General features: G+C 35.8%; 4 protein-coding genes across 5 annotated transcripts; 1 reads left to right on the top strand and 3 right to left on the bottom strand.

Moving 5' to 3' along the window:
- Nucleotides 1-140: 140 nt before the first annotated feature.
- Nucleotides 141-5011, bottom strand: LOC107006257. Of its 2 annotated transcripts, none has more exons than XM_015204862.2 (6): nt 4861-5011; nt 3124-3264; nt 2894-3046; nt 2128-2250; nt 1822-1965; nt 141-748 (listed from the first exon to the last, which is right to left on the bottom strand). In XM_015204862.2, exons 2-6 carry the CDS (start codon nt 3247-3249, stop codon nt 299-301), a joined length of 996 nt encoding a protein of 331 aa, XP_015060348.1. In that variant the 5' UTR covers nt 3250-3264; nt 4861-5011; the 3' UTR covers nt 141-298. The 2 variants fall into 2 exon arrangements, with proteins under 2 accessions (XP_015060348.1, XP_027767805.1); XM_027912004.1 differs by lacking the exon at nt 4861-5011 and adding an exon at nt 3929-4271.
- Nucleotides 5012-5907: 896 nt separating this feature from the next.
- On the top strand, nt 5908-7019 carry LOC107008246 (TATA-box-binding protein-like). The gene has a single exon (XM_015207194.2). The coding sequence runs from the start codon at nt 6186-6188 to the stop codon at nt 6762-6764; it is 579 nt and encodes a 192-aa protein (XP_015062680.1). The 5' UTR covers nt 5908-6185; the 3' UTR covers nt 6765-7019.
- On the bottom strand, nt 6811-10880 carry LOC107008247 (ADP-ribosylation factor 2-like). Its single transcript, XM_015207195.2, has 7 exons — nt 10725-10880; nt 9841-10010; nt 8796-8866; nt 8517-8636; nt 7334-7452; nt 7171-7252; nt 6811-7089 (listed from the first exon to the last, which is right to left on the bottom strand). Exons 2-7 carry the CDS (start codon nt 9986-9988, stop codon nt 7084-7086), a joined length of 546 nt encoding a protein of 181 aa, XP_015062681.1. The 5' UTR covers nt 9989-10010; nt 10725-10880; the 3' UTR covers nt 6811-7083.
- A 1037-nt stretch (nt 10881-11917) lies between these two features.
- Nucleotides 11918-16893, bottom strand: LOC107008952 (cysteine-rich receptor-like protein kinase 2). Its single transcript, XM_015208180.2, has 8 exons — nt 16697-16893; nt 14217-14981; nt 13994-14107; nt 13619-13758; nt 13314-13524; nt 12879-13113; nt 12645-12795; nt 11918-12560 (listed from the first exon to the last, which is right to left on the bottom strand). Exons 2-8 carry the CDS (start codon nt 14965-14967, stop codon nt 12225-12227), a joined length of 1938 nt encoding a protein of 645 aa, XP_015063666.1. The 5' UTR covers nt 14968-14981; nt 16697-16893; the 3' UTR covers nt 11918-12224.
- Nucleotides 16894-17252: the final 359 nt, after the last annotated feature.

The following is a 17252-nucleotide window of genomic DNA, read 5'->3' as shown; positions in this document are numbered from 1 at the left end:
GCTTTATGATCACACAGGTTCAGATTCATTTCCGAATAGGCAGATGAGCCAGAACCCAGTATAGATACTAAGGTATAGATTGTTACTCTCTTTTCATCTGAATTTATGTGGTTATGATTGATCGAAGAAATCCTTGAAACTTGTAGCCTAAAACAAGCCATGAACCATCTCGTTAAGTGTAAAATGAGACGGTTTAAAGTGTTGATACGATATTCTTTTTGGAACAGATTGAAAAGAAAAGTATATCACACTTTAATAGAGAGTACATATGATACAACAAGGAATGTACTCTCAACAATTACTTGGCAATCGAAGATGATCTTCGATGATGCCTTGATGTTCTCCTTCTTAAGGCCCACCTTTCTTTAATATCACGAATATCGCTTACTTGAGATTCAATGGAGGATTCTTCGTTTACCTTCAAACCCTGGGAACCATCGTTACTGGAAGATCCTCGTATTCTAGCTGCTTCAGCAACCAAGTCTATTATAATCATCTCGGTTGTTTTTGCAGTTATTCCTCTAAGATACCATGAAATGGGAGGAGGAGGTACAATAGCTGGTTGAATAAGTTGCTCCAAGCTAACCGTTGATCCAATCCTTCCTTTTCCTTTAGTATATGAAATGTAATCCGCTAACGTCTTAGGTTTGAAGGGATGACAAAGATGTTCGTCAACAAGAAGGGGTTCCACTTTCCAACGACCTTCAAATCTTTCCATGAATCCAGTTTTCACTTGCTTGAACTTCATCTAAACACAATGTAAAAAACAAGTCAAGAGTATGTAGGAGAGCTAAAATAAGCTACATTTGATGTTTACAGAAGCTATACGCGTAAAAAACTGGGATCACTCTGAAGTATGGTGAACCGTGATGTTGCTTGAAAGAAGCACTTAAACGCGAAGCTCAAATCTTCAGAGGCACAAAGAAGTTCTTCTGTCTAAAAGCATCGGTCCGCAACACTTCTTTCAGTCTGTAACTATGCTTGCAATTATAGTCAAAGGCTTAAATCTACTTATAAATCACTTGGAGACTCAGGATTGGTGTGGCGACAGCCACACCTACAACTACTAGCGTTTCAAAAGGCTTAGCTTCTAAAGGCGCTACTGAAAGCCTTTTTTTAGGTCCTGTAATAGGGAGGTGTAAGCCACGAAAGCCTTGGTATACAAGAGTTTGCAATTTCGTGCTGCACAAGGATATAGGTTCGTTACAGTGTTATCAAAGGCAAAAAATGCAAAAAAAGCTCTAAGGTCCGTGGGGGCTTTAAGCGCAAATAAAATATGGACTTTTATGAAAAGAGGTGTAAAGGGAGAAAAAAAATACAAATGTATATGTTTAGTCCAAGACTATAATTATAAACATGAATGACAAATATATGACCAAAGAAATTGATTAAAAATTTTGATCAAGTGAATTATCAATTGTTTAGTGTCATTTCTTCATAAGAGGCTCACTGGCATGGAAAAGTTTGCCTAAGAACCATGATGACAATAATGAAGCGCATATAAAGTGAGGTGAAGCGCTCAACACGTTTTGAGTATCGTTTCAGGGCTTAAGCGCGCCTTTGATAACATTGGACCGCTATATATCATGAGACAAATGGTTCCAATGCGCGTAGTCACTTATGCATGCTACCAGGTACATATGATGCTCACAGACCTAATATTATTTTCAGCATCAAAACTTAATGCAGAAATTTACTGTACTACTCAAAGTTCAAATACTATTTTCTTCGAATTCACGATGCAACATAAGAAACAGGCAGTGTTGTGTGGTCTAACATGTAAAAAACCAGCAAGAAATCAGTGATCTGGTTAGTCATTACCGTGTAGTCTTCTCTGTTTTGGTCGACTAATACATGAACAGATATTGTTCCTGACCACCAAAGAAATTTCCATATAGCGGCTTGGTCTAGTTCCACTACTTGCCTTGAACCTTCATCAACCAACACCTTCCGCGATAATACTTCCTGAAATTATATGCAGAAACTTCAGATCATATTTAGAAGTGAAAAGGCAAATAAAAAAAAGGAGGGTAACATATGAGGTATAAACAGAAAGAAATTTTACACCTTCTGTTGCAAAGATTGTGATGAGATAAGGTATTTTAACATAGTCATGAGATATCTTACCTTGATATTCTTGAAGACTCGTCTATTTTCAGGATCGGTTACAATGTCAAACACGGTATCTGGGGGGAGTCCAATATTAACTTTCACATTCAGGTTACAAAGAGAACCTTTGGGTACACTTACCTGCAAGGATTCAAAGCTCACAAGTCATAAAGTCTCATAACAAAATCAAACAACATAACTAAGCTCTACTAAGTATAACACATGCGATGGTCACATCTGACTTCTCAAAAAAATAATATGAACTTTGAAAAAATCGATCTGTTATGATCCTCCTTACTTCCTTGTTTGGTAAAACTGAATAAGTACCCTTCGGAATATCTGAAAAAGTTTATCAAGAGAAGATCAACAAGGCTCGTGCACAAGAGCCACATGCACTAATCAACCACGTTGAAATCATCCATTCGAGATATAACACAAGAAACTAGGAGGTCATATCCCCATATAGAGAATAGCTTCAGCAGTCCATTGACTGTAAAGTTTGGCAATAGGAAATTTACATCCTACAAATAATTTCACTACTAAAACTGAATAAGTTCCCTCCGGAATATCTGAAAAAGTTGGAATTATCAAGAGAAGATTAACAAAGCTCATGCACAAGAGCAACATAACGTTGAAATCATCCTTTTTAGATATAGCACAAGGAACTAGGAGGTTATATCCCGATTAAGTGCTATGAGGGAATAGCTTCAGCAGTCCATCGACTGTTTTTAAAGTTCAGCAATAGGAACTTTACATCCTACCAATAATTTCACTACAATATTACCTTTACATATGGTGGGGGATCAACCCAACTCGGGTTTTCTTTCCAAGATTGTAATTGCTTCTCTTTATCCACATCTATGACTACAGTTGCTCCTTTGTTATTACCTCTCGTGATTGATTTATCATGAGCGATTTTCAATCTTTTGAAATTTGACTGCAGCAACGAAGAAAATTTGTGAATATATAGAACATATATACATCAAAAAGCATATTGAAGAGGGAGGAACAAACCTTAACACACTCTTGGACCTTTTCCTGGAATCCTGAGAAAATAGACTGGATCATTGGACGAGGCAATCTATTATGTACATTGCTTGTATTCTCCAGTATTTCTATTCCCTGACCCTCCGTCTTCATTGAACTAATCAGAACCTACATAATTGCAATATTAGTTTATCCAACATTTGTGTATCATCATATACAACAGAATGCTTATGGGATTGAAATAAATATCAAACCACGAAATTTCCAAAAGAAGAAAACACGTTTATATTGTACTCAATCTCGACAGATGCACCACATTGACACAAGAAACATTCTTCCACAAACTTCTGAGTTCCATTCTGGAGTTGGAAAAACTCAAAAGTTGGAATCAACACTTTCTAAAACAGAGGAAGCGGTATTCCATACAATAACACCCTCAGTCCCAAACAAGTTGGGGTCGGCTATATGAATCCTGTTTCTCCATCAAAGTTGTATCCAATATTGAAATCAATATCAAACCATACAATTCCTAAAAGAAAAAAGCAGGTTATAACGTACTCAATCTCGAGACAGATTTACCATATCAAGAGATGCATTCTTTCACAGATTCCTTATTTCCATTTTGGAGTTGGAAAAACCAAAGCTTTTGGAATCAACACTTTCTAAAACAGAGCAAACGGATAAATATTGTATTCCATACAATAACCCCCTCAGGCCCAAACAAGTTGGGGTCGGCTATACGAATCCTGTTTCTTCATCAAAGTTGTATTCCATATTGAAATCAATATCAAACCATACAATTCCTAAAAGAAGAAAACAGGTTATAACGTACTCAATCTTGAGACAGATTTTCCATATCAACACGAGATGCATTCTTTCACAGATTCCTTATTTCGATTTTGAAGTTGGAAAAACAAAATCTTTTGGAATCAACATGCTCTTAAAGTAAAGAGAACCAACTTTCTGGTCTGTCAAATAATGCCGCGAGCAAACTAAAAGTTTGGCCAAACAACTCAAACTTCTAAAGCAAACTCTTGAAAAAACAGCTTATGTTGCAACTCAGAAACACTTTTTGGCTTACCAGAAGTTTGGCCAAACACCTCAACTTACTTCAAAAAACAAAACTCTTAAAAAGCAGCTCTGCTACTTAAAAAAACTTCTTTTTTCTCTAAAATTTGGCCAAATCCATTGGCAAAACACATTTTTTTTCTCTCTAAAGAGCAGTTTCTACTACTTACATAAATTCTCTAAAATAAGCAATTTTTACCTAATATTTATAAAAACACATTGGCTTCCTAGAAGTTTGGCCAAACACCTCAACTTTCTTAAGAAAAATTCCTAATAAATCAGTTTCCGCTACTACTCAAAAACACTTTTTCTTCTTCAAAAAGTTTGATTAAACACATTAATTCTCCAAAATAACTACACTTTTCAGCTTTCTAAAAGTTTGGCCAAACACGCTATTCCAACAGCACAGAAACACCGTTAAACCTATTTGAATTCAGATCAACACATGAAATTTCATCAAATTTCATAAAAATGAACTACAGTAACCACAAAAATTCAAAATAAAAATGAGAAAAAATTGGATCCACTAATAACTTGAGCTGAAAATGAATAATTTAGATAGTAAATCAAACATCCTGCAACAAAACAGCTGGATTATGAATTCAAATCGCTAATTTTGAGTACATATTACAAGCAACAAAATAGGTAATTAGGAGCTCAAAATATCAACAAAAGGGATAGGAAGAACAGATTTACCTAAAAAATACTTCAAATCCAAAGCTTATCAAGTTGAGAAATTGCTGAGAATTTGTGCATTTCGATTGTTAATTTGAGTGGCGTTCCGTTTTTTGAGTTTGTTATATGAAAAAGTTCATTTTACGTTTAATAATAGTGTTCTTGAAGCACGTGAGCCACGCGTTGAATGTGGATAGATGGTAATTCCACCATTCCTTTTTTCTCCTCTTGTGGGCCCGTTTGAGGCGGAACTAAGATTTCGACTTTTTGAGTAGCCCCTCGAGGCGGAATTAGAATTTTTAAACTTTTTGAGTGGCCGATAAGGCGCAATTAGGATTTTGACTTTTTGAGTGGCCCGCTTGGGTGGAACTAGTTATTTTTAAGCAAGTCATTTATTAACTCAATATCAAAAGTCTTGATTTTGAGTCTACGAGAGTGGTGAAATATCACCTCTAGAAATATAAAACCTGAAAGATATGCATACAAATTTAATCGGACATTAACATGAATATCGAATACAAAAGGGTTTTACTTGGGGGTATTCGTGGTCTGATTTTGATCGGTTATTGATTAAAACCAAAACCAAATTAATTTAGTCGGTTTTTTGAATTTCTAAAACCAAACCAAACCAAACGAAAGAATAGCCATCAATTTGGTTATTGTCGATTTCGTTCAGCTTTTTGGTTTATTCAATTTGAAAGTAATAATTTTTTTAGGACGCATTTATCTCGATAAACACAAACACCAAGTAAATGAACAATCTACAGAATAGCTAATGTCGATTCAGTCAAACAATTAAGCAATATTAGAGTTATCATTACACGGACTGATTCATTTAAGAGAAAGTGTTAGAAGTATAGTAAGTAAAGACAAAAATGAATTTCGGTGGACCTGGATTTGAGATTGTTATACTTTGGCTTAAAGTGTTGGGCTTGAGATTGAGAAAACGATAAAGTTAAGATTAAAATTTGACGAAATATTTTTAATTTATTTATGAATAATATATAAATTTTATATATCTAATTTATTGGTTCGATTTGATTATTTTTGCGATTGTGTTTTAGTAAAACCAAAACCAAACCAAATAGCATAGGTTTTCAAAAGTTAAAAATCAAAACTAACCTAACTAAACTAAACCAAACATCGGTGTTTTTTAATCGGTTTGGTTCGGTTGAACAGCCCTAGTTCTACTTAAGGGATTTAAAAGAAGAATTCTCCCACATCGGAAAATTAATAATAACTTGCGAGATTCACCCTCTATAAAAAGACCCCTCTTGTTTAAATTTTGAATTTTTTTTACCGCTTTACTCTGTTTTTCTTTCTTCTGCAATTGAAGAAGAACAACAATGGCGGATCATTCTTCTGCAATAATCCCTACTCTCCAGAACGTCGTCGGAACGTTGTCTCTAAACTGCGGTAAGTTAGACCTCAAAGCAATTGCACTTAAAGCTCGAAACGCAGAGTACAATCCGAGACGTTTACCTGCAGTGATCATGAGAATTAGAGAACCAAAAACCACAGCATTGATCTTTGCCACTGGGAAAATTGTTTGTACAGGAGCCAAAAGTGAAAACAATTCGAAGTTAGCAGCGCGAAAATACGCTAGAATTGTACAAAAGCTAGGTTATCCTGGAGTTAAGTTTAAGGATTTCAAAATCCAGAATATTGTTGCTTCTTGTGATGTTAGATTTCCTATTCGACTTGAAGGACTTGCCATTGCTCACAGTAGTTTCTCAAGTTATGAACCAGAAATATTTCCTGGTTTGGTGTATCGTATGAAGAAACCGAAAATCGTGCTGCTGGTTTTTGCTTCTGGGAAAATTGTTATCACTGGAGCCAAGGTTAGAGATGACATATATGCTGCATTTGACAACATATACCCTGTTCTTACTCAGTTCACAAAGAAGAGTCTGGCAATGTGTTGAATGAAATTTTTATTACCACAGTAGTTTTATATTATGGTATTTGATATGCATTTTAAATTGACTGCAAATAACCAGAAAAGAGCTAGTATTTGTTACAAGTTAATAAAGTTTATACTCGAGAACCTAAAACAATCAGCAAATTACATACATTCAACCATTGTATTACAAAAACGTTTCGAAAGTGACCTCCTAAGAAGCAAATGCCATAACCACACAGATTCAGAGAATGTCTGAAAGAAAAAAGACGAAATAAAAGTAAATGGAACTAGATAAAAACCCGCCTGCATCCAGGATGAATCCGCAACAACTCTATTTCGACTTAGGCCTGTAAATGGAGGATGTTAGGAATAAAGAGGAGATTTAATCGTGTACGTAGAAAATTTGTGACAGGAACTTTAATCAGTACCTTATTGGCGATGTTGTTAGAAAGCCAATCAAGACCCTCATAGAGTCCCTCTCCAGAAGTTGCACAAGTGCTCTGGATGTACCTGAATATAGCAAAGGGGGAACATTTTAGCATGTCTTTTAACAGAAAGGAATGTTGTCGCATGTTCTGGCAGAGCGTTTACCAGTGACGCTGCCTGAGGGAGTGGAGTCCAAGCTTGTCGGTTATTTCAGCAGCATTCATTGCATTAGGAAGATCTTGTTTGTTAGCAAAAACAAGCAACACAGCATCCCGAAGCTCATCCTGAGACATATAGGAACAACAACGGTTAAACTCAATTCAAAGTATCATCTAGTTCTTTATGCGCGGTAGATATCTGAAAATAAGATTAAAAAGGGGTGTAAGTAGCAAAGAGAACTTGGACTGTGATTTCCACGTGCATTTCTCCTATATCTTACCTCCCCATACCTATTTTTCTAGTGTTCTTTTCAAGCAACAATGGACTCATACACGCACATTGTGGAGTGAAAGGTTGAGCAAAGTATTATAAACCTTTAGTTTTGCCTGTTTGTTTAAAAGACGAGGTAGAAGGAATAAGTTCTCTTTTCCACACCCATTTATTCCCAAATTCTCTATATACATCACTATCTACTTAATTGCCAATCTGGAGTTCTCACATGTCTCCTATAAAGGATGAAGGTTGTTGAACAGTCTCAGTTACGTGATACATTCCACCAATGGTAACTTTTAGCTTGTGCATCTTTCGACCTTAACAACGAAAAGTTTATGATCCAGCCTAATATGACACAAAATCTAACCAAAAAACGAAGCAGACACAATTATCTGTACCTACAATGAAGCTCACATAAAAATTGAAAATTCTTATTCGATATTTTACCAGGATCCTTTTGAAGATTATTTTTCTTAGTGATCTTAATGCTAAAACGGTCTCATCACCAACTCAGGAGTTTTCGTTCAAGAGGATGTGTGACAGTAGATCATAAGCAGTAACCACTTCCCTGCTCAAAGAAGATGTCACGCAAATGCTTGAGAAGCAGTTGCAGAGTGGTTTCAGGGTCACTGAAAATATCAGCCTTTGAGTAACTAAGTAGTACATAATGAATGCAGAATAACAGCCACCTAAATTATGTGTTACATACATGAAACTGATCTAGTTAAACTAATAGACTAGAGAGGCTATTATCATATACCATTTAGTATAAATAGTTCATTTGTAGAGGAAGCATTATAAGTAAACTATGCAGAATCATTCACATAATTCCATGCCATTTAGCTCTTGAGTTGTAGAAGTCAAATTTGACGCCAGCAAGAATAACACAAATTACAAAGAGGGCGAGGGTTATTACCTCATTCAACATCCTGTGCAATTCATCTCTTGCCTCCCCTACACGGTCTCTGTCATTGCTATCAACCACAAAAATGAGACCCTGAGTGTTCTGGAAATAGTGCCTCCACAATGGACGGATCTGCCAACGAAAACATAAATAAGCTGGGTACGTTAGATACTATTCTATGCAACGCAAGTAGAGAGGGAAGTTGAGGCAAGACTAATTTTGTCTAACAGAGACTATAACTTTATGCATAGGATAAGTCTTTGGATTAAAATTTTAAAACAAAGAGTATACCTTGTCTTGACCCCCGACATCCCAAACGGTGAAGCTGATGTTCTTGTATTCAACAGTTTCCACATTGAAACCTGAAATTTATCAATTATTATTGATGGCTCATCTTAGGAGCTATGTTATCAACATCTTATTAAACTGATAACAGGCAGACAATACAAGATAAAATCTTCAGTAACACTAGGCTTTTGCTAAACAGAGCAGAGAAAATAAATCATTAATCAGAATTAATACTTCCCTTTTTATCTAGTGCATTTTAAAGGAAAGTTCTAAGAATTATAAACAACATACACTACTAAACAACTAAGACAATCACATCGACTAAATATTGGTTTCACTCTTACCTGTGCAAAAGGTGGGGGGGAAGGGGGATTTGTGTTATTTCACCAGAAAATGTAGTCTTAGTCAATATTCTTAAAAATGATATTCATGAGTGATCCAAAAGGACATAGCTGTCTCAAACACAGGTATTTCTACAATACCGAAAATCTAAGCTTCTTTTTAGGAGCCTTCACATTTGCATCAAGATCACATATTTAAAAGTTCAAAATAATTATTTTGATTATGGACCACATGCCCCTGATTAAACATTGCTTTCCCTGGATTGACAGAAAGAACTGAGACAACGAAGGATGACTAAGTTATAACAAACTAATCAATTGCAGCAAACAGTAAAAGTAGAGGGACAGTTATAGTACTAGTTCTATGCACCTTTTCTGTCTCCTTATCAAAATGATAGGTTAAGTCTTTTTTTTTTTTTTTTTGATAAGAAGATAGGTTAGTCTTTCTTTTGGGCAACTGAGTAGCTCCGTTGGTTAGGTACCTAAGCTTTCACATTGTTGGTGACTGGAGAGGGTCTGATTCCCCACCTTGTAATCCCCTCCCCCCTTTTCCACTTCCCCTATCCCCATTTTCTTTTTTTCTGTTTTAAGAAGCAATAGGTTCGCCTTTTGAGTCATAATTGCAACAGAACTAGTCATACTTATACAACTTAAACTGTAGAAATGTTATTGCCAGGCATTTTGCTGCATGTCAGTAAAGTACATACCAATAGTTGGAATGGTGGTGACGATTTCTCCCAGCTTGAGCTTGTACAATATGGTGGTCTTACCAGCTGCATCGAGTCCAACCATGAGGATGCGCATTTCCTTCTTGGCAAATAGCCGGCTGAAAAGCTTGGTGAATGTCAACCCCATTTCTCTTTCTTCTTAACGATCCCTGCATACATTATTACATTTAATTACACAAATCAAAAATCATAATTCACCTCTAATATCCAATGATACAACAGAACCAAAGATGCATCAATATGAGCAATCAACCCGACATCTCTTAGAAAATGGACAATAAATTAACAAAATAGAATGCAAAACACATCCCGCATTCCCCGAGGGTATGAAAAGAGTCTGTCTACCCTGATGCATGCATCACTAGTTTCTCTGTTTTTTTTTAACCATGGTGTCCGGACCACCTTGCATGCACCTTGACTAATTATACGAAATGCCTACCACTCTATCCACCAAGGCTAGAAAAGAGAAAAAAAATCACCTAGTGTTTTTCTCTCTTCATGGATTTGAAATTGATCACTACATCTCTTCTAGGACTCGAACCCTATGATCTACCGGTCATACAATTTTACCTAATTCCAATTCCAATTCCAATGCTCCTTTTGGACATAAAATAAACAAAACAAAACAAAAATCTTACCATATAGTAAAGTATTGATAACTCCGCCTAACAAAACTTAAGATCTAGATCAATAATCACGAAAACAAATCATCAAATTAGTACAATTTCTCAGAGCACGAAGCAAGTTTCATGTATCAATCTTCAGATCACATCATAACAACATAAATTCACAGAAAAAATTGAATCAAAAGCTAAGAAAACGTAAATCTGAGATTGATAAATCGAACAAATTGAAGATTTTACCTGAAGAACAGTTTGGGAAGAGGGATCTAGTGAGAGAAAGCACGAGAAGACAGAGAGAGAGAGCTTGAGAATAACGCGAAATATGGTAATATTTCGGGGAAAGCAGAGGCGATAAATAAGTAAAGGACACCAAACTGCAATTTAGTCCAATTAGAAAGACGAAAATACCCCCACAATTTGATGTTAGTGTCCGCCGAACATTCTTCGTCGAAAAATTATACTCCCTCCATTTAAAAAAGAATGACCTAGTTTAACTACGAACGGAGTTTAAAAATAGAAAGAAGACTTTTTAATCTTGTGATTCTAAATTAAAGTTTTGTCGAATGTACCAAAATATTCTTAATCTTATGGTATTAAACATGCTACGTAGAAAGTTAAAGTGTTGTCAAAAAAGGGATGGGTCATTCTTTTTGAAACAGACTAAAAAGAAAATAAGATCGTTCTTTTTTAAACGAAGAGAATATCATAGTATATTGCATACACGTGTAAAAGTTAAATTTCTAATTTCTATACATACATATTAAATTATAAAAACCTTTTTGACAAATTTTCTAATTTCGCCATCGAATAACGTATCTAGTGGTGTGATTCATAAGTGTAGTGTAGGAAGGTCAGGTGTAGGTAGACCCTATTACTATCTTGGGAGAAGTGGATGGTTTATTTTTTCTCGATAAGATGTTCGGCTCATGAAAACATTTTCAATAAAAAAAGACGCATTTAAAAGCAAGAGGGGATAATTTATAAACAAAACATATGCACTCAAAGACGGGGGAGAGGGAATTGAACTATCAAGCTGAGTAACTAATGCGTACTTATAAAAAGACATAATACATAAATATGCTCTTTAATTTGATATTATTTCACATTTATACATCCATTTTTGAGTGTGCACAAGTAGACACTTAAACTAATGTAAAGTTGAACAAGTAGACACGTGAGTCTATGTTACATAATACACACACGACTCCACATAGGACGCAAATTGTCATGTAGAATGTCACATAAAACGCGTGTGTCTATTTATCAAGTTTATACGAGTTTGAGTATCTACTTGCGCATACTCAAAATTGAAGGGCATAAATATAAAATGAGGTAAAGTTAAAGGGCATTCGAATGTTTCTCACCAAAGCTTTAAATCATATAGAAATATAAACACTTGAAGAATATTATTAAGACAAATAAACAATACCATATAGAAATATAAACACTCGAAGAATATTATTAAGACAAATAAACTATGTTATTACACTGAGCCCTATTTATACATACTACGTTACAATCCTTTTCCAATGAAGGAGATCCTATACAATCATATTCCTGTGCTAACAAAGCTTAAATAGAATCAAGAATTCAGAATTCAGATAGCCGATCCCAACTTTTGTTTGGAACTGATACACAATTGTTGTTATAACTAACTGCTCGATTACTATGATCGTCAAGAGCACGAGGCGAAATGATGCTTATAATCATTAGCATCAGTTTCAGGGCTTTGAAATATCATCATCTGGGGTAAAATGAACTATGAGATAAGTTGGCAATTGAATTAGAATCACCTTGACTAAGCGAATACTTCTCCCAAGGACCATGAAGTTCCATGGTGTTCTCGTCAACAAATGGTGGATTAGTAGGTGCCGGCAGCTCTTCTTCTTTCTCGAGGATCATCCGTAATGCCTTAGACATGGATGGACGTACTGTTTGGATCTCTTGAGTGCACAAAAGCCCCACATGCAAAACTCTCGCGATCTCATTTTTCACATTGATGGTGTTGTAGTTGTGCAACATGAGGCTCGGATCGAATAGTTCCTCCACTATACCTCGCTGATAGTAATCCCACACCTGTTAAATTCATCCAATATAAGAGTTAACAAAAATATGCAAAAAGGTTCTTCAAGATTGAAAACTTTGGTAAATGGTGATTACAATGGAAACTAAGCTTTCTGTATTTTCATCATTTATGCTCCTGTAATTTTGCCTTCCAGTAACAATTTCCATTAGAAGAACTCCAAAGCTGTAAACATCTACTTTTTCTGTCAATTGACCATGTGCCAAGTATTCTGGAGCCATATATCCTCTGCATATTAGACCATATTAGTTTTCATGTTTTTGTGTACTTTTACGCGAAAAAAGTAGAAGACGAGATGAAGAAATACTAACAATGTGCCAGCAATGGCAGTGCTTATGTGACTTTTGTCTTCTTGGAATGACCTGGCCAACCCAAAATCGGCAATCTTTGCACGGAGCTTCGAGTCCAACAGGATATTGCTTGCTTTTATGTCTCTATGAATTATTCGTGTCTTTGTGTTCTCGTGTAGGTATACCAAACCTTCTGCAGTCCCTATAATTATCTTGAATCTTTTCTCCCAATTTAGATCTTTACCTTTGATAGGGTCTATCAATTTTAAAGATAGAATCAAGATATGTGACGAAATAATTCTGATGTGGTTATGTGAAAACTGTAAGCAGAGGTTGTTACCTATATTTGACTTATTTTCACTTCGATTTTTAGTTGGTGCAATGACGACATGAGTATAGCTTACATAGAAGTGAGGATTCATATAGTAGTTGTTGTTGCAAAGTCTGGTTACTTACCAAATATGAAGCGATCAAGACTCTGGTTAGGGAGGAACTCGTATACAAGAAGGCTTTCCGGTCCTGAGCAGCTGCATCCCAATAACCTTATCAAATTTTTGTGCTCGACGCTACTGATTATGTTAACCTCGTTATAAAAATCTGCAGCTCTGTGTTTGTTGTTGAAGAATAGCCTTTTGACGGCGATCTCTCTCCCATCTGCCAAAATACCCTGCAACAAATCGGGCCTCAGACTATATTTACTTCGAGTATTGCATTACTGTTACGGACAATGAACGAATTCAAACAATTCAACCATTACATACCTTATAAACCGTGCCAAATCCACCTTGCCCAAGTTTGTTGGCCTCATCAAATGACCCTGTGGCTTTGTCAAGAGTCGAATACTTGAAGTTTAAGCTGATGTCATGAAGGATCTTCACTAATTTCTCAGCATCATTTGCACCTAACAAATTCAAAATTTCCCAGGAAAAAGCACGAGTAGGCCATAACGCCTCAAGTTAATTCTTGAAAATTGTCTTCAGTACAATGTGTGCATTTCACAAGATATATATATGGTTAGCCAATTCTTTTTGCTATTCTGATTTTTCCGAACCAGTTTTAGCAGAAGATACAATATATGTTCATCAATAATATCCCTAATGACTTTTATAACTAATTTTTGGCAACAAAGGATTCACCTTTTCTCTTCCTCTTAATTTGTTTGTTCTTCCAGACACCAATACCAATGAAAGCCCCTACTCCCAAAACGACAAAGGAACTAACGATAACAATGACAATAACTGCAACTTTTCCTGCAATGTGGTGATATGAAAGTTTAAAAAAAGGATCACTTATTGGCAAAATTGAGTGTTTTGTTGATAAATAACAAGCCAATCAGGACGAAAAAGAGTAAAAGATTACCTCTTGATGAGCCTTTACTGGTAGAAATAGCATTGAGAAAATTTGTATCAGAATACCTAATGAAGCATCCTGTGTACAGAGCTCTACCTTCTGACCAAGGCAAGCATCCCAGCATGGATGCAGATGCATTTTGCAAACACGCTGCGCAGGAGTTTGCACTCAGAGTCTTCCAACAATCAGCGAGAACATAAGCTGTCATGGAGGAAGACCCGGGCACTGACACTTGAGCACGTGCATAACCATTGTTACTCGGTGCATTCGCAACTGCTTGCTGAATGGCTCGCCTAACATTCTGCTGGAACAATGAACCCTTTGTCGTCCTGTTTCCGCACACATGCCTGTCCTCTGGACCAAAATACTGGTCATAGAAATTGTAATTGTCCGCTCGCATAAAGCAGCCATCAAGATAAATTCGCGCCTTGTTACTAGGGAAGCACTGGGGAAAGACGGTTCGCGCTTCAGAGAAACATAAGACACAGTCGGGTAATGAAAGATCACCATAGCATTGGCCAAGTCCATAGCTAGCATTTGGTCCAGTGCCTGTAGCTGCTACTCCATTTCCTCTAGTTCTCATTTGTTCACTTATAGTTTCCATTGTATTAACAAAATTTGAGACGGAAACTGTCGTTCCGTTTTCACAAATGAGCTGGACTATCTGGGATCTTGGTTCAGCCACTGATGTGTCTGGTAGAAGTAGGATCAACACAATAACAAAGTGACTACATAACATTGAAGGGGTTGCTCTTTCCATTTTTACCGAATGAGCTGTACAACATAGAAACAATGTGAGAGGATTAATTGAAGTACTATTAGAGAAGAAACTAGCTTTATTATGAGTATTAGAGAAGAACAAAAGAAAATAGTTCGTTTTGGACTATGATAGTTCGGACATTGTTTTAGACCACCTTTTTTGGGCGCACACCTGTGTGTCTGTGAGTTTGTTTAGTTTAGTTTAGTTTCTATTTTAAGCCAATACGAGTCAGTAAAACGACCGTGCTAGAACAATGATAGTTGAGGACTACCCAACTCCTTCACCTCGGTCAACAAAACTCCTTAACCAAATCCCGGTTGATGATGAGTCATTTGGAGATTGGAGTCGGACTTGTTTTAGAAACACAATTTTGTCACTTTCAATCTAGAAAACCCTTTTGATCTTGAAAAATATGAAAATCTTTTTTTAAAAAGGGCGGGACAGCTGCTAATCGTTGTCATCGTTGTTGTCCACCAATATCAATTATCACAACCCGATAATCACCATCGTCAGCCACAACTACCATCCTCTTAATCACCACAGTAAGTCGTCATCCACCATCAACCATCATTTACAACCATCACCACCAACTAGCATTAACACAATAACCACCAATCATTATGAGTAATCACCACCATTATATATTACCGATAACCACTATAAGCCACCACCATCAACCACTCTACCAGGCACCAACTACCGCCATCACTAGGTACTACCCACAATCACCACTAAGAATGACAAAATTATCCCATGAAATCATAACCCGCCCAACCTCCCCGAGTTTGGATTGATCAATGACCTGCCCAAGTAAGTCACTAGATTTTATCTATATCGAAAGTTGCATATTTAATCATAGCACAACTTATAACAGGAAATTTAAGCAATTATCAAATCCTATTCACATTTACAAGAACAAAATAATACCAGATATCATATGCTATTCTTATCTTGTTTATTTTATACATAACACGGGATTAGACAAAAATACCTTCTAGACTATGACCAAAATCTCTTACCTTAACTAAAAGGCATAATACATATATATGCTCTTTAATTTGGCTTCAAATCACATTTATGCCCTTTAACTTTGGGTGTGTATAAGTAGACACTTAAACTTATACAAAGTTGAACAAATAGACGCACATGTCCTACATGTCATTTTTTGTCCTACGTGGTGTCCTATATGTATCGTTTCACGTAGGACACATGTGTCTACTTGTGCATATTAAAGTTGAAGGGCATAAATGTGAAATGAGGTCAAACAAAAAGGACACATTTTTATATTGTGCCTAACTAAAATAACCTTCTGAACTTACTTTTTCTTTTGTAATTTTGTATACTTTTACGTGACACACTCCGTGACTCAACGCAATTGAGGCGCGTGAGAGATATTTGAAAGTCCAAAAAATACACAAAATTATAATAAAAAAAGGGTTCAGATTTAGTTAAGGTGTACCTCTGAGATTTAATCTTCCCTACATAACACCATAGTATGTAAGTTTGAAATTTGTACAAGTAATAGGTTCATTGTTTAGCACATCAAAATAACCTATCTATTGATTTACTTTCAACCCAAATTCAGCTCAAATTAAAGAGCTCACTATCAAAACAACTTCATTTCTAAAGCTCGAACTCGATACCTCTGCTTTAACAAACAAAGGATTACTTACCGCCCGCCGTAACCATTGAATCTAAGTGAAAATAGAAAGAAGCAAATAATACTCACAAAGTCGTTCTGAACTCTGAACGGTCTGAGTTCGCCGGAATTTGAGTCGGAAAAAGAGATCGCCGGTGCAAACTTAATCAACTGCTGCCAAAGTTGTTGAAACAGAGAGAAAAAAGGGGGAAAATGGAAGGGAAAATTTATATTGAATGATGGGTCTTTTCTGAGGAAAGTGTTTTTTTCTACTTCCAACTTTTTTTCGATTTTTCGATTCGAGTTCGATATTTATATATATTAAATTGGACTGAATTTGAATAATTATTTAAATAAAAATTTTATATTTATATTGGAGTAGATTAAATTTGAAGTCATATTGAAAAAAATTATATTGAAGTGAAGAAAATATTTTCTAACAAAAACGATACTGTACATAATAAATAAAAAATTCTAATTTAAATTTTTTTAAGTAAGAACAAAAAGTATAAGGAAAATGTACAAAGTACCCCTAGACTATGATCGAAATTTCAGAAACACATCTTAACTAAACTAAGGTTCTATTATCTGTCTGAACTTATTTTTTTGTAAATATATGCCCCTTTTGGCTTACGTGGCATCCAAA

Source organism: Solanum pennellii, chromosome 1 (assembly GCF_001406875.1).
Source record: "Solanum pennellii chromosome 1, SPENNV200".
Lineage (NCBI taxonomy): Eukaryota > Viridiplantae > Streptophyta > Magnoliopsida > Solanales > Solanaceae > Solanum > Solanum pennellii.
The sequence above is the reverse complement of the archived record's forward strand: the minus strand, read 5'-3'. Positions and strand labels throughout refer to the sequence as shown.